This window comes from Oenanthe melanoleuca, chromosome 15 (assembly GCF_029582105.1).
Source record: "Oenanthe melanoleuca isolate GR-GAL-2019-014 chromosome 15, OMel1.0, whole genome shotgun sequence".
In the NCBI taxonomy this organism is placed as follows: domain Eukaryota; kingdom Metazoa; phylum Chordata; class Aves; order Passeriformes; family Muscicapidae; genus Oenanthe; species Oenanthe melanoleuca.
In genome coordinates this window covers 6,503,738-6,521,935 of record NC_079349.1, presented here as the reverse complement: position 1 = coordinate 6,521,935, position 18,198 = coordinate 6,503,738, and the positions used below count along the sequence as shown (strand labels likewise).

Here is an 18,198-nt window from a genome sequence, read left to right as displayed (position 1 = left end):
CAACACACCAACCCTTTTCCTAAATACAGCATCCATGATTTTGCCGTTGAAGTCCTGTTTCTGAGGTACCTTTTAGAATTTTAATTTCTACTGATGTGACTCTTGTTTCCAGGTTTAGATCAACAGGATAACAGATTCCCCCTTCACTGTCATCACTCTCTTGTAAGTCACAAGAGATGTTTCCAGCTCTTACCAACTGTAGCACGGCAGAGGACAGCAGGCTGGACAAGTCTGAGGCAGCATGTCAGCAAACAAACTGTAACAGGATGTCTGGTGTTAAGGTAACCCAGCCTAGCACGTGCCTTCCCTTAGCTCAACTTTAATATTTTTCTGCTTGGCTGTGCAACTAAACCTTGAGGAAGAAGACAGCTGCAAGCACGTGCACATGCTACTTCTGTTTTACAATCTTCCCACTTCCTCCATTAATAGCTGAGGGTTTGGGGTGCTACAAACAAGAAGACTTATCACAAATGTGCAATGAGAGCCTGAGCTAACAGGTTAGCTGACATGGAACTGTTAACAGTGAATTGGCTTGGAGACAGCGGGGAAAAAAAAAGTGGGGGGAAAAAAACAGGGAGACAGAGTGAGAAAGACAGAGACAGCAACCAATCCAGCTGCAAGAAATCAAGCTAAATCAGTCCCAAGTGCCCATGTTGGAGAGACTTGATCTCATACCTTGCTTGTTATCAAGGCACTCCTGATACGAGTCAGCTCCAGCTCCGTTGCGGTCTACAGACAAAACAAAAAGTTTCATTCATATCAAACAGAAATATTAGAAACGTCTCAAATGGCAGCCCTGCCGGAGCAACACGTTAGGTGCAAACAGCGCTGCTTCTGTCGGAGGCCACGCTGGTGCTGACAGAACCTGCGAGTGGTTACAAACAAGGCACAACAGACTGACACCGACCCTCTGCGAGCAACTTCCTTAGTCCTGGGCAGGAGGGGCTCCCAGCCCTGCCCATCTGTCTCCACACTGCTGATGGCAAAGGGAGGGGATTACAGCTGCTCTGGGTTCCTTAAGCACATGGAGGATGGAATACTTGGAGTTAAATCTATCACTGCACTGCTCTCTGTAGGCCCTATGAAAGCACTGGTTTGAACCAGCAGAACTCAAACTACAGTCTGGAATAGACTTCTCTGTGGCTTGTGGTGCTGTGGTGCCTTTTGGGTTTTGACGGCTACATCATATTAAAGGTAACTGAAGATACAAGAACCTGCTTTCCAAATATTACTTTTCCATGGAAGCAATGTTACTGTAGCTACCACCGAGGTTATCTGATCCAGCAGCAGCAGAGCTGGTCTGTGCCATGAAAATGGGAAGAAGCTGAGACTCTCATACGTGTGAGCTCCACACAGGGAAGAAAACAGATCCCAAACACAAGTGTGGTCACATATGTGGGCCTCTCACATCCAGCATGGACATCTCCTAACAAAGCCCTTCATCTGCCTTAGAGGTTCAGTTAGGTCTCATCACCTGTGTGTAAAAATGGTTTCACCTGCAGGTTAGCAGAATCAGGTTACAATGTAGTTTGGACCTCAAATGCAAACCAAAGAATTTTCCACCACAGCTTCTGTTCCAGCTTTACAATTCAGTTCAACCACAAAAAATGCCTGGATGGTCCTTGAAAAAAAACGTTTCTGCAAACCCAGGTAAACTAATGTTCTTTCAGCAGCTTACATGCACCTTACACTTACACTGTGTTACATATGAGAACTAAAGCAATTGAGCCCATGAGGTGTTTACACAACCTCAAAAAGTGAGGTTTTCTACATCACACGTCCAAGAATGCACATAGTGCTAAAATCAATCCTGTGTGTAACTACCAAACCATCAGATCAGGTCACACATGGCACACAGTCCTATCATAGCAACCCCAATGGCACTGGAGACAGCTCCTCTACTGGAACAGATCCATGAGGTGATCACGATTAATGAAGGAGCCATTCCACCAGGCTGAGCTGGGTGGCCAGGCTATCCCACAGCAGTATTTCAGCATCACCATCCAGAGAACCAGCACAACAACAACGTGTTTATTGCCTTCTAAAGATGCTGTTCAGGGCCAGAAGGTTATAAGTATTGTTCACAACAGAAAACAACGACACTAAGGAGAACCCTGCCACCCAGGCATCTGCAAACAACTGCATTTCTACACTCCAACAAGCCACTGGTCCCCGACTATGAGGGCTTGCTGGCATTGCTCCCGTGTCACAAACATGTTCTCACATCAGCTGCCCCTTTCATCTTTGCCCAGCCATCAACTGATGATGGCTCCTTGGAGAGGAGAGATCCAGATCCAAGTTAAAAGGCTTCACATTCAGCAATAGTATTTAATGAACAAAAACGCAAAAATTGAAGTTGCCCCACTGTTTGTGTTGTGTAAATCGCAGATAATAGATCTCCCTAATCCTAATGAGGCCTTCCTATTAAAATCTTTATTAGCTTTCAGCTCTGCAGATTGCCCAAAGGCTCATCAGTTTCCCTATCTCTCAGTACCAAGATCTGCTTTAACTTTTACAAATAGCTCTAAGATATTTCTCAGCTTATCAGCATTGCCAAGCAGTCTGTCTTATCATTACTATTGCAGATAAAATAAATGAGCTCACGATGATATGAATAATGGCATTTTCTGTAGGCTGGTTCCCATTACATTTTCAACAGATTGTAAACTTAAGCACAAAAGGGAGAAAAAATAAAAAAGAAGCCAGTATGTGTGTGTGTGTGTGGCGGGGGGAGAGTGGCTTTTTCCCTTCCCATTTACCTTCAGTGCCTTAGAGCATAAGCTGCATTTTTAAGCTCACCTGATGAGAGCTAGTAATTAATTCTGAAAAGGAGCAGAAACACCTCAGCTCTGCTTTCTCTGAAGACCAAAAGCCCAGTTACTTCTGGGATGTTTTTTCAGCTGCATTTGCTGGAGAGAAGCAAGGGCTAAACCACGCTCTGCCTAATGAAGCCATCTTCATTAGTTCACTCCTTTCCCTCGCAGCCCAGGAATACCAGTCAGATTGGGAATTGAAATCATGAAAAGCAACAGAACCGCATTTGAATTAAAAGAGTAAGCTACAAAGGTCTCCGCCGGCTGCTCGGGGCTGATTAGCGCTGTGGCAGCGCTGCGGCACAGAGCGGCTCCGGCGCTCGCGGATGAAGGCGAAGCGGCCGCGGGAGACGGCGCAGCCAAAGCCTCCCTGGCAGCGAGCAGGGAGGTCATGCTCTGGCAACCATTTTCTGCCTGCTCCCTGCAGCAATCACTACAGGGTTAAACGCTGTTCCGCTCCCCCCCCAAATTCCTCGCCCTGTCACTGTATCAAGGTTATCTATTATTGGCAGTGACAGGTGAAAATTAATCTCATAATTATTTCTTGCTGCGTAATCTGCACTGAAGGAGTAACGTAAAAGGATTACAGTACACCCTCTACGGAAGGCTTTGCTAGAAAGCCAATCATCCAGGGAGATAGAGGGGATGTGGGAAAGAGATATTTATGACGGATTTCCAACCATTTTGAAGGCAGAATACACTATAACTTTACAACCGACAGCTCTGGAGTGAGGATATTCTTGCAAGTATCTTAATAGCCTAAACACTTTTTATTGTTGATTCCTCCAGGAAAAAAAACCCCATAAGATTTATATCCATTATTGTGCCTGATTCTCCTCTGCAATAGCAGTTACTGCAGGAACAGCATCCATGTACAGATGTTTTTTACCCCCCACAGAAACATTATGGCAAACAATGTACCCAGACTGGTTCAACTCAATATTAAAAATCCTGCAGATACCTTCCACAGCAATTTAACTGTAACACTTTTCCCACAAAAACATAAGCTAGACTGAATACTTGCAAAAATAAAAGCATTTAAAAAAAACCCCTGATTTTGTAAGCAAGCTAGAAATATCTTTGGTAACAACACAAACAGCCACCTTGAAATTCTGGCTTTGTGTAAATTCCAGCTCTCCTCTTACCACCCACCAGAAAAGAAGGTTTATTTTTATAGTATTAAAGAATACATATTTATCTTTAACCCTTTCCATGCAGCCATATACAGTACAAATGGGTGTTTTCAGCAACCTATTTTTCTATGTCCATGTCAATAGCACCATTCCAGTTGAAGTTTCCAAGAACAATCAATCACAGGGTGTGCTCAAAATTACATTAGCCATCTTAGGAGATGCTGTCACTACCTGTGTATCTGAGATAGTTAATGCAGGGGTCCCTGTCTGTGAAGCCTTGCCTGGCAGGTAACAGCACAGGGCAGCAAGGAAAATCATCACTTGCAATCAAGTCCTGACACCAGTATCACTCACACATATCTTCCATTTCCTTGATGGCAACAGTGCAGAAACGTCACTAATTCCTTTATGCAAACTCTCAGTGCTCAAATCCAGCACCACATTCCTCATTTTTGGAAAGCCAAGCCCTGACACAAACCTGGACAGTAAGACACCCATCAGCAGTGAGCGGCCAGCACTGTGGTTTGTGTTTCTAAGGACCAGGATCTCAGGGCTGGGGACAGGTGACACAAGTCACACTGCCCTGAGCTGGGGCAGGATGTCAGGGCTCAGGACAGGTGAGTGACACGAGTGACAGTGCTCGGAGCTGGGGCAGGATCTCAGGACAGGTGAGTGACACGAGTGACAGTGCCCCGAGCTGGGGCAGGATCCCAGGACAGGTGAGTGACACGAGTGACAGTGCCCCGAGCTGGGGCAGGATCTCAGGACAGGTGAGTGACACGAGTGACAGTGCCCCGAGCTGGGGCAGGATCTCAGGACAGGTGAGTGACACGAGTGACACTGCCCTGAGCTGGCGCAGCCCCGCGGCCGGGGCGGTGCTGGGGGCGCACCTGGCGCAGTGCGCGCCCGCAGCCACACGGTGGCGCACGCCGCGCTCCGAGCGCGCCCGGCCCCGAGCGCTCGGGCCCCGCACCTGAACCCCCAAACCCCAAACCCCACCCGGCCCCGCACCTGAACCCCCAAACCCCAAACCCCGCCCGGCCCCGCACCTGAACCCCCAAACCCCAAACCCCACCCGGCCCCGCACCTGAACCCCCAAACCCCGCCCGGCCCCGCACCTGAACCCCAAACCCCGCCTGGCCCCGCACCTGAGCCCCCAAATCCCCACCTGCGCCCGACCCCCGGCACCGTCAGTGGTCACTGCCCCACTGTCAGAGGAAGCCGCCAAGCTGAAACGCATTTGCAACTCCAGGACAGAGGCTGGCCGAGCCATCTGAAGCACCGCTAAAATCACCAGCACTCGAGGTTTTAAATGAGCGGCTCAAATTAGGCGAATTCCCCAGCAGTGACAGAGGTGTTAAGGTTGTTCACCTTTTCCTCTGTTGGTTTTAACACCTCTGGGCCAGGCTGTGGCTCCTGCAGCCTCGCTGCTCCCTGGACTCCGAGCATCAACAGTGCTGAAGGGCAGCTGTGTGGAAATGGATTAGGCAACTGCTACTAAAAGAGTAAGCCTCTATCCAAGTAACTTTTAACAAGGGCTTGCTTCTCCATCTGAAAGACAACTCTTAGGTGATCCTTAGGATATCACAAAGACTCTGAAAATATGTGTCCAGCTACCAAGTTTTGCTGAATCCACATACTACTGACAAATGTTTCTATATATTTCATTTTCACCAGTATCAGGGTAAGGCAATTTCAGTTTACCCCATTAAGGCTAGCGATTTACTTCTCCTCAGGACCTATTTGCAACAGATAAACAGAAATAATTCAACAAAGCCTAGAACAGAACATAAGCCCTTAATGGTTTTCCCTTGGTGTTAAGTAAATGAGGAAATTATTCACTGGCATCTCTCATTCTGCGGATGTTTCAATCTTACAGTTACCTAATCTCTTACACAGTAGTTATGAGAACAAAAGAAACGTGTATGGAGGCAAAGCACCCACCTACCAACATATCAGTACTACTTCTAACAAGCCTGTTTCCCAGTAATATGTTTTCCTGATGGAAATCTGAAGAACAAATTCCTATCCATAGGCATTTTCCCCAAATGCTCCATCATCAACCTCATTACGCGATACAGAAATTCTCCCAAGGGATATTATGTAATGGCAATCCCTCCTTCCTCCCCCTAAGGAGTATATTTCTCATTACATCTCCTAGTAATTGATCAGTCTAGGAAATAATTTCTGGTAAAACCATATGTTTCTTTACCTAGTTTAGAATTTCCATCTTTATTCAGAAGGATAAAAAAAGACTTTCAGGAGACCCTAACATTTCCATTTTGATACACAATGCCAATCTTTGCTCAAACATGTTATTAAGCAAGGAGTAACACATTCTTATACCTGCCTGACCTCAGATCTTGCAAACTCAAAGTCATTAAAACTAACCATCTTACATTTCCTATTCTGATGACACAAATGATTTTATTTGAATGAATCTGTAATGCATTTAAGAAGACTGTTTTGTATTCCAATGTATCCAGACACCACAAGCCCTAGCTATTGTCGGTCATTCAGCACAAGGATTCTGGGAGTCAAAGAATAAAAAGGAAAAAAAAAATAAAAATATTTAAGGCAGAAAATGACATACACATCTGTGCTTTCCAAAAGTACTATACAGCATAGACTGGCCAGCTGAAGAATGCAATCCTTTTCACTGCCACTTCTGTGGCAAATTACCACAGGTTTTACTTTAAAAAGCAACAGCAAACATTAATATTTATACCCCTTGCTCAAAGTTAACACTTCAAGACTGCACATTCTTGAAAATCAGAGGAAAATAAGTATCAACTACTGCTAAATATCTGTAGCTTTTCACTGGAACTCGAGACATACTCCAAACCCTTTTTTAACTTCAAAATATCAGAGCTATGTGTGACACTGCTATTTGATTTAGCCAGCTCAGGCCACAAGGTCCAGCAGATGACTGCATGTCCTGATAGAATAACACTGGGATATATTTCACTCCTTCGTTTGCTTATGAGAACAGACTGCCCCTCTCAGATAAACAAGGCTTAAGGTTTCACTCAGAATAGCCCACCTTCCAAACAAAATAAAAAAAAACAAAAAAAACCCCACTGTATACTACTGAAAACTTGGTATCCAGCGAAATAAAATACTGTCTGCCTTGTCTTATAGCATAAATCTTCACTGGAAAAGAAAATCAGGCATCTCAAGCTGGTGCCTTTTGGCTTTAGCACAGGGCAGTTTTAGGGAACTGCAGTCAGCAAAGAAGAAAATTCTTGAAGAGAGCATTAGGAGCCTGCCACTTGTGGGAAGTTAATGCCGTGTGTATAATTCAAGCAGCTCACCCTTGTAAGTCTGTATGTGGGGAAAATCGGATTTATACATAAACATAAACCTCTGAAGTAAATTCTGATCAGGGATGACCAGAGATTTAACTCTCTAGAAAGAAGAATGGGAAGACTCTGTTTTCCTGTAATACCTTGGCAGCCTTTTCCAGTTGAGCAAGGCTTTCTTTCAAGAATTGATAACGAAGTAAATAATTCCAGTTTCTGCAGCACAGGGGAGACCAGTTAAGGACGCTCTCCAAGACCCAAAGCAATCATTCAGAACAGTAACTTACATAACAAGAAATTATCTTTGTTACAAAATTAGGTTAAAAGGACCTCAGATACTGTAATGTTACAAAAAATCAGGACATGCCTTGAGAAGATTAGCTGGCAAGCAGCCTCCTGAGATAAATGCACAACTTCAAGAAGATTTTACAAGCCTAAAAACCAGTTTAAATTCCAGAGAGAGACACAAGCCTTTGCCATTTAAAATGGTCCTTCTTTCCTTCCCTCTGCCCTCACGTTATTCCCGAGCTCTTTTTTCCCAACATCTTTAGTTAACCAGTGACCTGGAAATCTTATTTCGCCTCCCCCTCCCCTTTTCAAATTTGCCACTTTAAACATACAAGGTTTAATTTCTTAATTGGATTAAATTTTTCATTCAGGCTAAGCAGAGGGGGCGGGGAGGGGAGCAGAGCCCGGCAGCCCCGCACCCGCGATCCAGCCTGGCCCGCACAACCTGCCCGGCCCGGGAACGGCGCTGATTTCTCTGACCAAAAGACACACGGGAAAAAGAAAAAAAATCCACGACGACCATTTTCAGACTTGCTACTCCTCGTGAGTAGAGGGGCTGTGGCCGCACCGAAGGGGTTAAACCGCCGGGCACAGATTTTTGAGTTCGTTACCGTTTTCAACAGCCAGAAATCCCAGACCAACACCGGCCTCATCCGGCAGCCGGCTACAGCGCCAGCCAGCAACACTCGACAGAGCCAAGGCGCGATATCCCGCTCAAGGGGACCCGGGGCGAGCACGGAGACGCTGCGGGACACGGCCACCCGCGGCTGGGTGGTGGCTACGAGCAGCCGTGCCCGCCGGGTCACCGCGCTGCCCCGCTGCCGCCCGCCGAAGGCACAGCTTCAATATGTATTGTATTTATTATCCACCCTCCCCGCTCCCAGGAGGCTGGGAAGGGGGATGCGGTCGCACTGGAGGAATGTGCGAAATGGGGTAAAAAAAAAAAAAAGGAAAAAATAAGAAGAAGAAGAAAAAAAAGGCAGCTCGGGAGCGCATCGCATCCAAGCAGCTCCGCGCTGCTGCGCCTCTTTCTTGTCTTCTGTTTTATTTAAACACACCCAGTTTCTCCCGGAAAAAAAAAACCCTCCGTAATTCTGCTCGGAGCGCTTCTCGGTTCGCCTCCGGGAATGGGCAACGAGCGGCTCCTGCCCCTCCGCATCCCGACCCCGGCTCGGGAGAACGCGGCGCGAACCACCTCGAGGAAGCCACCGGGAACACCGAATCAACCTCTCCGGCTGCACCGAAAACGGCGCAAGAGGGAAAGAAGAAAAAGAGAAACACACAGAGACCGCACGCACGGAGCCACCGCCACACCGGCGGGAAGCACGGCGATTTCCTCCCCTCGGCTGACCGCAAAGCCGCCAGCCCCCCGGCTGGAAAACACTTCCCCCGCCGAGGAACGGGGCTCGGAGTCTCCGGGGTGGGGGGTCCCCGGCCCGGAGGGCGCCCACCCGCCCCCGGTACTCACCGCGCGGCGCGCAGACCATGGCGAGCCCCGCCGGGCCGCCGGGCCCCCGCGGGATGGATGATCCTCCGGGCGCGGCCGGGCGCGGCGAGGAGCGCGGCGGAGCCGCTCGGGCCCCCCCGCAGCGGCACAACGCGGCTCCCGGCCCGCAGCTGCCCCGGGGGTCCCGCCGGCCCCCGCCTCCTCCTCCCGCCGCGCTCCTTCCCTCCGCTCTTCTTGGGGCTGCAGGCACAGCGTCTCCTCGCTTTTTCTTCTTTTTTTCTCCCCCTTGGATTTTGTGTTTTTTGGTTTTTTTTTCTCCCCCCGGCCGAACCCGGGGCTCAAAGTTTGCGCCCCCGCGCCCGCTCAGCCCCGGAGCTGCCGCGCAGACGGCGCTACGGGTCCATCACCCGCGGGGCCAAAAACACACGAAGGGGCGAAAAGCACACAGACGCACCAAAAAAAAAGGCAAAAAAGCAGCAAAAAAAATTAAAGCGACCCAGGCGGCGGCTCCGGCCGTCATCCGAGGAAGGGAGCAAGGGAACGCTCAGCTCCGCAGACAGCGCCAGCCCGGCCCCATCCAGGGGCTTCCCCCGGCGGCGGGTTTCTTTCTTTCTTTCTTTCTTTTCGTGGTTCACGCCTCGGTAGCCATTATTCCCAAGCACGGACGGGGAGGCACCGCGCCGAGCCCGCTCCGCTCCGCGGCGGCGGTGCCGCTCCCCGGGCGCTCCGCGGCGCGACTGCTCCGCGCGGCCGCGGCCGCCGCGCCCCGCCCCGCGCCCGCCCGCCCGCGCCGCGGGGCCAATCCGCCCGCGAGACGCGCGGCCCCGCGCCGCGCCCGCGCGCGCGCCCGCCGCGCCCCGGCCCCGCCCCGCCGCGGGGGCGCGCGGGACCCGCCGTCGGGGCAGCGAGCGCGGGGCGCGCGCCGCGGGAGCGCGCGGGCGGCGGTGGGGGGACGCGAGAGGTGCGGGAGTGAGCCCGAGTTCAGTGCGAGCGTGTGAATGGCGGCGCCCGTGCGCGTGTGCAGGAGCGCCCGCTCCGTGCCCTGGGACTGCCTGGGCGCGCACACGGGCACAGGTGTGCAGGGGCCGTGCGGACACGGGCACATCCAGGTGCGCGGGGTGTGTCTGCACGGCAGGTGTGTGTGAGCCGTGTATGCAGCCTGCGCGTGTGCATTGTGCCTGTGCGCACCGCATGCGTGCACAGGCTGTGTGTGTGTGTCTGTGTGTGTGTGTGTGCACAGTCTGTCCGTGTGTGTGCCGTGTCTGTATCTGTGTGTGCCGTGTGTGTGCCGTGTGTGTATGCACGGTCTGTGTGTGCCGGTCTGTATCTGTGTGTGCCGTGTGTGTGTGTGTATGCACGGTCTGTGTGTGCCGGTCTGTATCTGTGTGTGCCGTGTGTGTGTGTGTGTGTGTGCACAGTCTGTATCTGTGTGTGCCGTGTTTGTGTGTGTATGCACGGTCTGTGTGTGCCGTGTGTGTGTGTGTGCACAGTCTGTATCTGTGTGTGCCGTGTGTGTGTGTGTATGCACAGTCTGTGTGTGCCGTGTGTGTGTGTGTGCACAGTCTGTATCTGCGTGTGCCGTGTCTGTGTGTGCAGTCTGTATCTGTGTGTGCACGGTCTGTGTGTGCACAATCTGTCCGTGTGTGAGCCATGTCCGTGTGCCGTATCTGTGTGCACTGTGCGCACAGCCCGCTGGGCACGGCCCGTATGTGTGTCCGTGGCCCGCGTGTGCGCGCACACCGCCCGTGTCCGAGTGTGTGCACCCAGTCGAAGGTGTCGGTGCTCTCTGAACACCCGGTCGTGTCCGTGCCTAGTGTCCGTGTGTGCGCACACTCCCTCCTCCCCACCGGTCTGTTGATGGGCTGAGGTTGGGCTCCTTTCCCTCTATTTTCCATGTTAGTTGCAGCCTCCTGTGTCCCTGAGATGCATTTGGACCCCCAGGGGATTTGGATCCGGGCAGAGGGAGATGAAAAAAGCGAAGGAAATGTTTAATTGTGATTAACCTTCCCCATTGAAAAACAGTTGTTAGTAGGTATGTTTAAAATATAATTACTATTGCCGTGATCCATAGGTGCTTTAATAAATGGCTAATCAATGGCCACAGGGCCGGCAATCCCCGCTGCCTGACATGCCTGCTTAGCGCCTGCCGCAGTAAACGTGATTCATGGGGCCGGGGCCAGCCCCTGCCCTGCCCTCCCCTCCCCTCCCCTCCCGTGCAGGATGGGGGTGTCACAGCCCCTCCCCAGTCAGCAGCCCCCACTCACTCAACCCGCACCCCAACGGCCTGTTCTGCACCCCAACACCCTGCTCTGCATTGCTGGCCCTTGCTCAGCAGGATTTTGGGGTGTCCCCAGATGGCCCCAGCACTGTGACTGCCTCTGGGGTAGGGGAAAGGAACCACCCGAGCTTGGTTTTCAGCTGGCCTGCAGAAATTATCTGAAAATCTTCAGGGAGAAAGGCAGTAAACATCTGTATACTATTAAATCCATTAGATGTGTTCATTATTTTATATTGATTGGTATATCACTACACAAAGTTAATATATTATGATTATTAGTATATTGTTAAATCATTAAATACGACAGCAGACACAATAAATAATTTCCAGGGGATCTCAGCTGACATTTAGAAATTGATGGGTATGTTTTTCCCTTTGCATCCTGGCTGGCTGCAGGACTGCAGCGACGCTGTGGCTGCTCTGGCTGATCTCATTCCCCAGCTTTCCTCTGCAAGTGAAGGCAGCAGAGAGAGCCTGCTCTGCCATGCCCAAGTTTGCATTTTAAAAGATGAAGCTGAATTAATATGAGCCCCAAAGAAACCTGTTGGACAAGGATATTCAAACCACTTGCATGAAACAGGGAGCCACAAGAAGGATCTACACCGGAGGCTGCACCTTGGTGTTGCTCAGGGAGAAGAACACCCTCTTGCAACACCAAGAGGATTTTCATGTGAAAACACAAGGATGGAGCTGCCCTTGCATCCGGAGCGCTGCCACCTGCCTCCTGCAGGTACCCACCCGGTTGGGGAGCACAGGAGCAGCAGCATCCCCAAACCCTCAGCCCAGACTGCAGGTCACGGGGGGTTGTGGATTTATGGCACAGCTCCTCACGAAGCAGCAGATGTTGGAGAGCATGCACATCTGTATCTTTGCAGCAGGGGAGCTGGATGCCAATCAGGGTTAATTTGGGATAAATTTACAAGAGCGCACAGCATGACCCAAGGTACCTCTTTATTGGCCTACTACAGGCCTGCTAAACGCATCGGCCGACTACCACACATTAAAGCCACATGAGCTTGTATGTTCAAAATGAATTTTACAGGAAGACGCAGGGATAGAAAAAGGAGGAGAGCCTGTGTCACAAATGACATCCAGATGTGAAAACACTGTAAATACAAACATCAAAAGGCTCACCCCTCCACATTCTGCAAAGACAACATTGGAGAAAGGACTTGCTGCATTTAAACAAATATTCTCGGCAAGGAAGCCAAGGAGCCTGCTGTCCCTGGTGCACAGCAAACCTCCATGGATCTGAGTGGGAATTAGCCATTTGTCAAGGCAAATATGCAGCAAATATTATGCCATCCTCTAGACAGTTCAACCTTGGATCAGGGGCAATGAATCGGGATGGAAGTGAAGGTGTTTTGCTAAGGAGAACAGAAGTTTAAATCTAATAACTCAAATCTGAAAACTGCACTCCAGAAAGCTGTGATTATTTACATAAAGTCTCCAGGGCTATGACATACTTCTTACTAGAATTGATACTGTTCAGGGACAGGACTTAAGCCTTGCCAGTATGAAATAACTAAATAAATAGGTGGCTTTTAAAGCCTTGTTATTTGCTGCAGTGAAGACTGGAGTGATAGCCTAAAACTGGGATATCTGGTAAACCACTCAGTAATATTGTTTTAAGAAGTTTTGGGAAAAGAAATGCCATTCCCCTGAAAGGACTCTTGAAGAGCTCCAAGCTTCTATTTGCATAAACCTGCAGAGGAATTGGCTGAGAGTCACCACCAGTGAAGGACAAGTGCTCCTGGAGCCAAGGACTCATCCCATCAGTCACCTGCCACACTGTCCCTTTCCCTTCTTGCCTACTTCTGACTGAGGTAGAACACAGTGGGGAACAAAGGTGGTTTGAAGCAGCACAGGATAAACCTAAAGTAGCATCAGAGGAAGGGGAAACCACTTAACACCCTTCCAGAAAGGTGGGGATTGGTGGCTAAGTGCACGCAGGGTGCAATATCAGATGCTCACTTTGTGTTCTCGGTTCAGCCCTTGAATGTGCAAACCACAATGACAACATTGGGTGTTCCTTGCTTGAACTCTCCTCTCAGAGCACCACGGCCAGGCTGGGGCAATGTGAAAGGCAAGCTGAGATGGGGTGTATTCTTGCTTGTCTTTTCAAGATCCTATCTGACCACCAACACCTTGCACACAGCATGAGCAGACCACACGAGGGACTCCACAGCGAGCTGGTGCTAATCTGAAGGAGCTGGGACACCAGGGTGTGGGGCCAGCGTGATTGTTCTCAGAGATGAGATGAGATGAGATGAGATAGGCTGGGGCTATTGTTTTCACTCAGACCTGACTCAAGGCTGCAAGATCACAGCCATCCACTCCACCAGCATATCTGTCTCAAGTGGAGAGCTCTCCCCTCGAGACCAGATCCATCAGACCAGACTGATGCTTGAAGAGAGCACGGGAGACTCTCACCCTGAGACAGAGCACACTTCTTACTTTGGAGCTAAAAGCTTCAAGCAGTTTGATACTGGCAGTGCTGACAACAGACGGAGAAAGCACTTAACCATTGTGTTGCATAAAGATATCATGAGGAAATCAGGATTATACAGTAGAGAGAGTAGAAAAACACTCAGGAAGAACTTGGATAAACTCTGGGCGAGATTCAATAACAGATGCTGCTGCCTCCTGCACCGTGTGTCCCCACCTGGGCTTCTGCTGGGAGGCAGCCAGAGAGGAGTTTTATTGAATCTGTTATTGAACCTGCCCCCGGGCTGGGGCTGTGCTAGGTACCCTCACAGGGCCTAAAACAGAAGTGAAGTTACACAGGAATTTGCAGTGCAACTGTTAAAGTACGCTCTGATTTGCCTCAGAAGCCGGTGTGTGTGGGGCCAAGGAGTGCCAGCTGCCTGGCAGGGCTGTGCAGAAGTGCCAGAGCAGGACTGCAGCTCTCCATCCATCCCAGAACCTGCTGGTGATGCACAGCTCCCAGACCTAACAGCACTGCAAAACTGTTTAGCCATTGGAGGATCACATTACATGCAAAATCTATAGCTGCTCAAGAGCTTATTTTTGACATACGATTTTCACTTGCTGAACAGAAAAGGGAGGGGAAGTCTGAAACTGTCTAAACAAAATAATGTTTTTTTCCACTGCACTTTAAAATGTTCATAAAGCAAACAGAATACAGTTAGAGACGGCCCTTTGCCTCGGGGCATCCAAGGCTATGGCTCCAATTAAAGAGAACAAGGATACAGGAGGTGGTACCTCCAGTCTGATTGCTCTCGCCTGGGGCAGCTAAGCCTCATGAATAAACACTGTTGACTCTAACTCTCAACAAAACAATTACACGTTTGTTTTTAGAATACATTTTCTTAGCCTTTCCACTTGCAATTTTTGCTACTATAAACTAGTCAGGACAAGAATAAATACCTTTGTGATTCTCTAAACATCCTTGTAATTGCAGTGCTTCACTCATGAATGTGTATTTCGACTTTAGAAAAGATCCTGAGCGATAAGACAAAATGTTTCTTTGAAGTAACCTTTCAGAATTAGATGCAAAATATTTACAGCTAATTACTATTACAAGAACTCCTGTACACACACTGCCAGCCACAGGAGTGAAAACCTTATGTGCAAATCCAGTTACCTTTGAAGAACAAAACCACAAGGAAACGGGTGAGACTTGTATTTTTTCGGACTCCTGCCAAGAATGGTGCAGCCCCCGGGGTTCCCCATCTGCCCATGGATCTGTCAGCCCTCACAGACCTCCCTCCTGGCAAGCCATCCCCAAAGGGATGCTCCTGAGAGACTGGGGGTGCTTCTACCCTTCAAAGTGCCGGCTCAGCTACCTCCTGGATGCAAATGAAAGGAGTGGCAGGATTTCTACTGCTGCGAGAGTCTAAACAGAACAGGTAGTGGGTGAGGCATTGCTTAACTGCCTTGGAGACACAACACAGCTGTTATGGCAGCAAGGACAAAACCTGCAGCTTCCACAAGGACAGAAGAAGACAGCTCCAGCCAGCCCTTTCTGGGCTCAGGTTACTTGTAAAGATGGGTGCAGAAGTAAAGCAGAACTCTGGTTTCCTGCTGAGGATAGTGGTGGAAGGGGAATAACCATTTATTCAACTTCTGAAGGATTTCTTCCCAGAAAGCCACCTATTGCTGTAAAGAAACACCCAACCACCAACCACCATTTCAAAATGGCAAGCCTTAAACTGCTTGCAATAAATTTTTTTCCTTAGAAATGGTTCCAAACTGGTTTATTATCCTCCTTCTCACTGTCAGTGTGAGGATGAGAGAACATGGAATGGGAAAGTAAGGGAGAGCCTGCTACCCTGTGGATTTGGGAACGACTCAAGCTATCCTTGACGATGCTTGTTCCACGTTCCAAGGCAGACTACAGGAGATGTTGCCTGCTCCTATATGTTATTTATACATGGTGTTAAGCAACAACGTGCAAATGAGCTGGAGTAGGAAACGTCAGACACGGCAAGATGTTCCAGTGCAGTACAACACAGCACAACACAGGGAAGTGACTCTCCGTATGGGGCCCTGTATCCTAGGAGTGTTTATACTCCCTTGGATAATTGGGACCACAGCCAGCTCATCCTAAAATATACAGCATGAGTATGGTTCGGCATCGCATCTGTAACATATACAACTTTAGATGTCAAAGCATCTTTGTTTGAAGTCAACAGCAATAAAAACTGCATTTGTACGAGAGCTTAGCATGTGGGGATACATATTGCTAAACCAGGATGTTAACACATGGCCTTCCTCAGTTGGCTGCTGCCAAAAGTATGCCTTTCAAAATTGGGATGAGCATGCCAATAATCTGTAGGATATTTTAAAACTTGGATAAATCTACAGCTATCACCCAATATTGGATAAAACTCTTTTTTAGGCACATTTACCTTTGGTAGAAACTGGCATAACTCCCTGTGCTTGGAAAGATTTGGGTCCTTTGCATAAATGGACATGTTATGTGTAAAAAACAGAAGGATTTTTCTCTCCTATTTCATTTTGCAGAAGCTTTGCTTAGTCACTTAGTGACAAATTATTCACTTGTGTAGGTGAAAATTTCAAATGTACACAAACTTTCAAATTAATACAAACCTATCTTTCAAGGTTGCTATTATTTCATTAAGGCACACAGAAATTACACCAGAACTGTGTTAAGCTTGTGGGATTTCTATGAATTTCCTCTCTGTATATTAAACTTTAAACAAATATTATGATTGTATTCCAAAGGCATGAATGGGCTGATGATTTTGAAAGTGCTACTCTGGCATCACTGTACAGCTCCATTCTTTCATGTATGTTTTGTTATAACACAAAGAAGCTCTATTTATGAAAAGCCAGTCTTAAATCTATAGTTTGTGAAGCCATAATTTGTGGTTGCAATTGTGGTTAATTTAACAAAGCAAGCCTCTTGGTTCACAGTGCACCATACTTACTATTTTTCATAAACTATCAGAGCAAAAAAAACCCCTTCAACATGTCAGATATATGATGATCCAGCAATGTTGCAATTTTCCGACTCCTATTTTGTGGTATACCATATTATATGCACAGGAATGCTACATAATTTATTCTGGAGCAGAGCCCTGTAATTATTGCTGGCAAACTACTAATTACATACCGCCATCAAATCTAACCATTTTCCCAATAAAAAACCTCTACTTTCATGCAGAATACAGCAAATCCAGCCCTGAGTGTACGCATGTTTTTATTTTAACATGCATGCCATATGGTATTGATCCTCCACTCACATACACTTCACCTAAAATATCTGTACTGGCTATGGGATTCTGCAGGCTTTGTGCTGTGGCACGATGCCATGGGACAGAAAAGGTTGTGCACCAGCATCTCCCTCCCCTCTTCTGAGGGCCAAATCTCTCAGCTCACATGATTTCTGGCTTGGTCTAAGTAAGATTCAGGCCCTGCTACAAAATAGGGGTCTAGATCTTGAGTTCCCCAAACTCCAGGACTGGAGTGTTTGGGATTTTAGCACCAGTTCACCTTTATAAGCTACAATATGGCTCTGCTTGTGGGTCTCCCCCATCATTACAGTGGTTAGCCCTGTCAGCTGGCCACAAACCTTCTCTCTGCATCCCAGAGAATTCTATGAGCTGTGGCACATTTCAATTGCAGAACTGCACAGCTTTGAGATGCTTCTGGGGAAAAAAAGGAGGGATTGTGGGGAAGAGGGAGCACGCAACAAAAATTTCCCCAAAGATACTGCCCTACATACACTGACATTTCCAGAAATTGGGCACAGATCCCACAGCCTGGAGAAGCCCCAGTGCTCCTATGCAGCAGGGGAGGAGCACGGGCAGAAAAGCAGCAGGGACAGATTGAAATCTGGATTTCAGTGTTTCCGCTCGAGGCTGTGCTGTGCACGCTCGGGGGCTCCAGGCACGGCTGTCCCGTGCCCAGGCTGCCCGTGGCAGGAGCGGGGCTGCAGCCTCCCAGGGAAGCACAGGGATGCCTGCAGGGAGCCAATTACAGATCTGAGGCTCCAGGCTGCTCGCCTGCAGCATTGCCCCAGAGCTGCGGGGCTGCTGCGCTCACAGCATCACCTGCAGGGATGTGGCCGAGGCCAGCACAGCTCAGCAGCGCAGGGCAGATGGGCCAGTGGCTGCAGGAGCTGCTTTCCCCCAGCAGCATTCCCTGCAGGGCATCCCAAAAGCTCTGGGCAGCCAAGGGCAGGGGGAGAAGCCCAACCAGCATCAGCTTCTACTGCATTTTTCTTCATTCACAGAACGCCCTCCTCGCTTGGGGGACTATTCTGTTCCCCAACACGACTTCCCTGGACTCTATCCCCCTGAGCACTGCATTTCTGACTTGGCAACCAAAACACCTGTGAGACTTGTTCCTTTTTAAAAACATGACAAACAGTGTAGGTATGCAGGACAATTTTCTTAATCTTTCTCCACACTCCTATTTCCAAACTGCAGTCAGAATTGACTGCGGA

At 48.9% G+C, this 18,198-nt stretch overlaps 1 protein-coding gene across 25 annotated transcripts in view; it reads right to left on the bottom strand.

Moving 5' to 3' along the window:
• Positions 1-18,198, bottom strand: part of FBRSL1 (fibrosin like 1) — a 494,766-nt gene that overhangs the window by 94,094 nt on the left and 382,474 nt on the right. For 19 of the 25 annotated variants that reach the window (XM_056504116.1, XM_056504126.1, XM_056504139.1 and 16 more), the window contains one exon: positions 676-729. The exons of the other annotated variants lie outside the window; for them this stretch is intronic. In XM_056504116.1, coding sequence (XP_056360091.1) covers positions 676-729 — 54 coding nt within the window. The remainder of the gene's footprint in view (positions 1-675; positions 730-18,198) is intronic. 25 annotated transcript variants of the gene reach the window in all.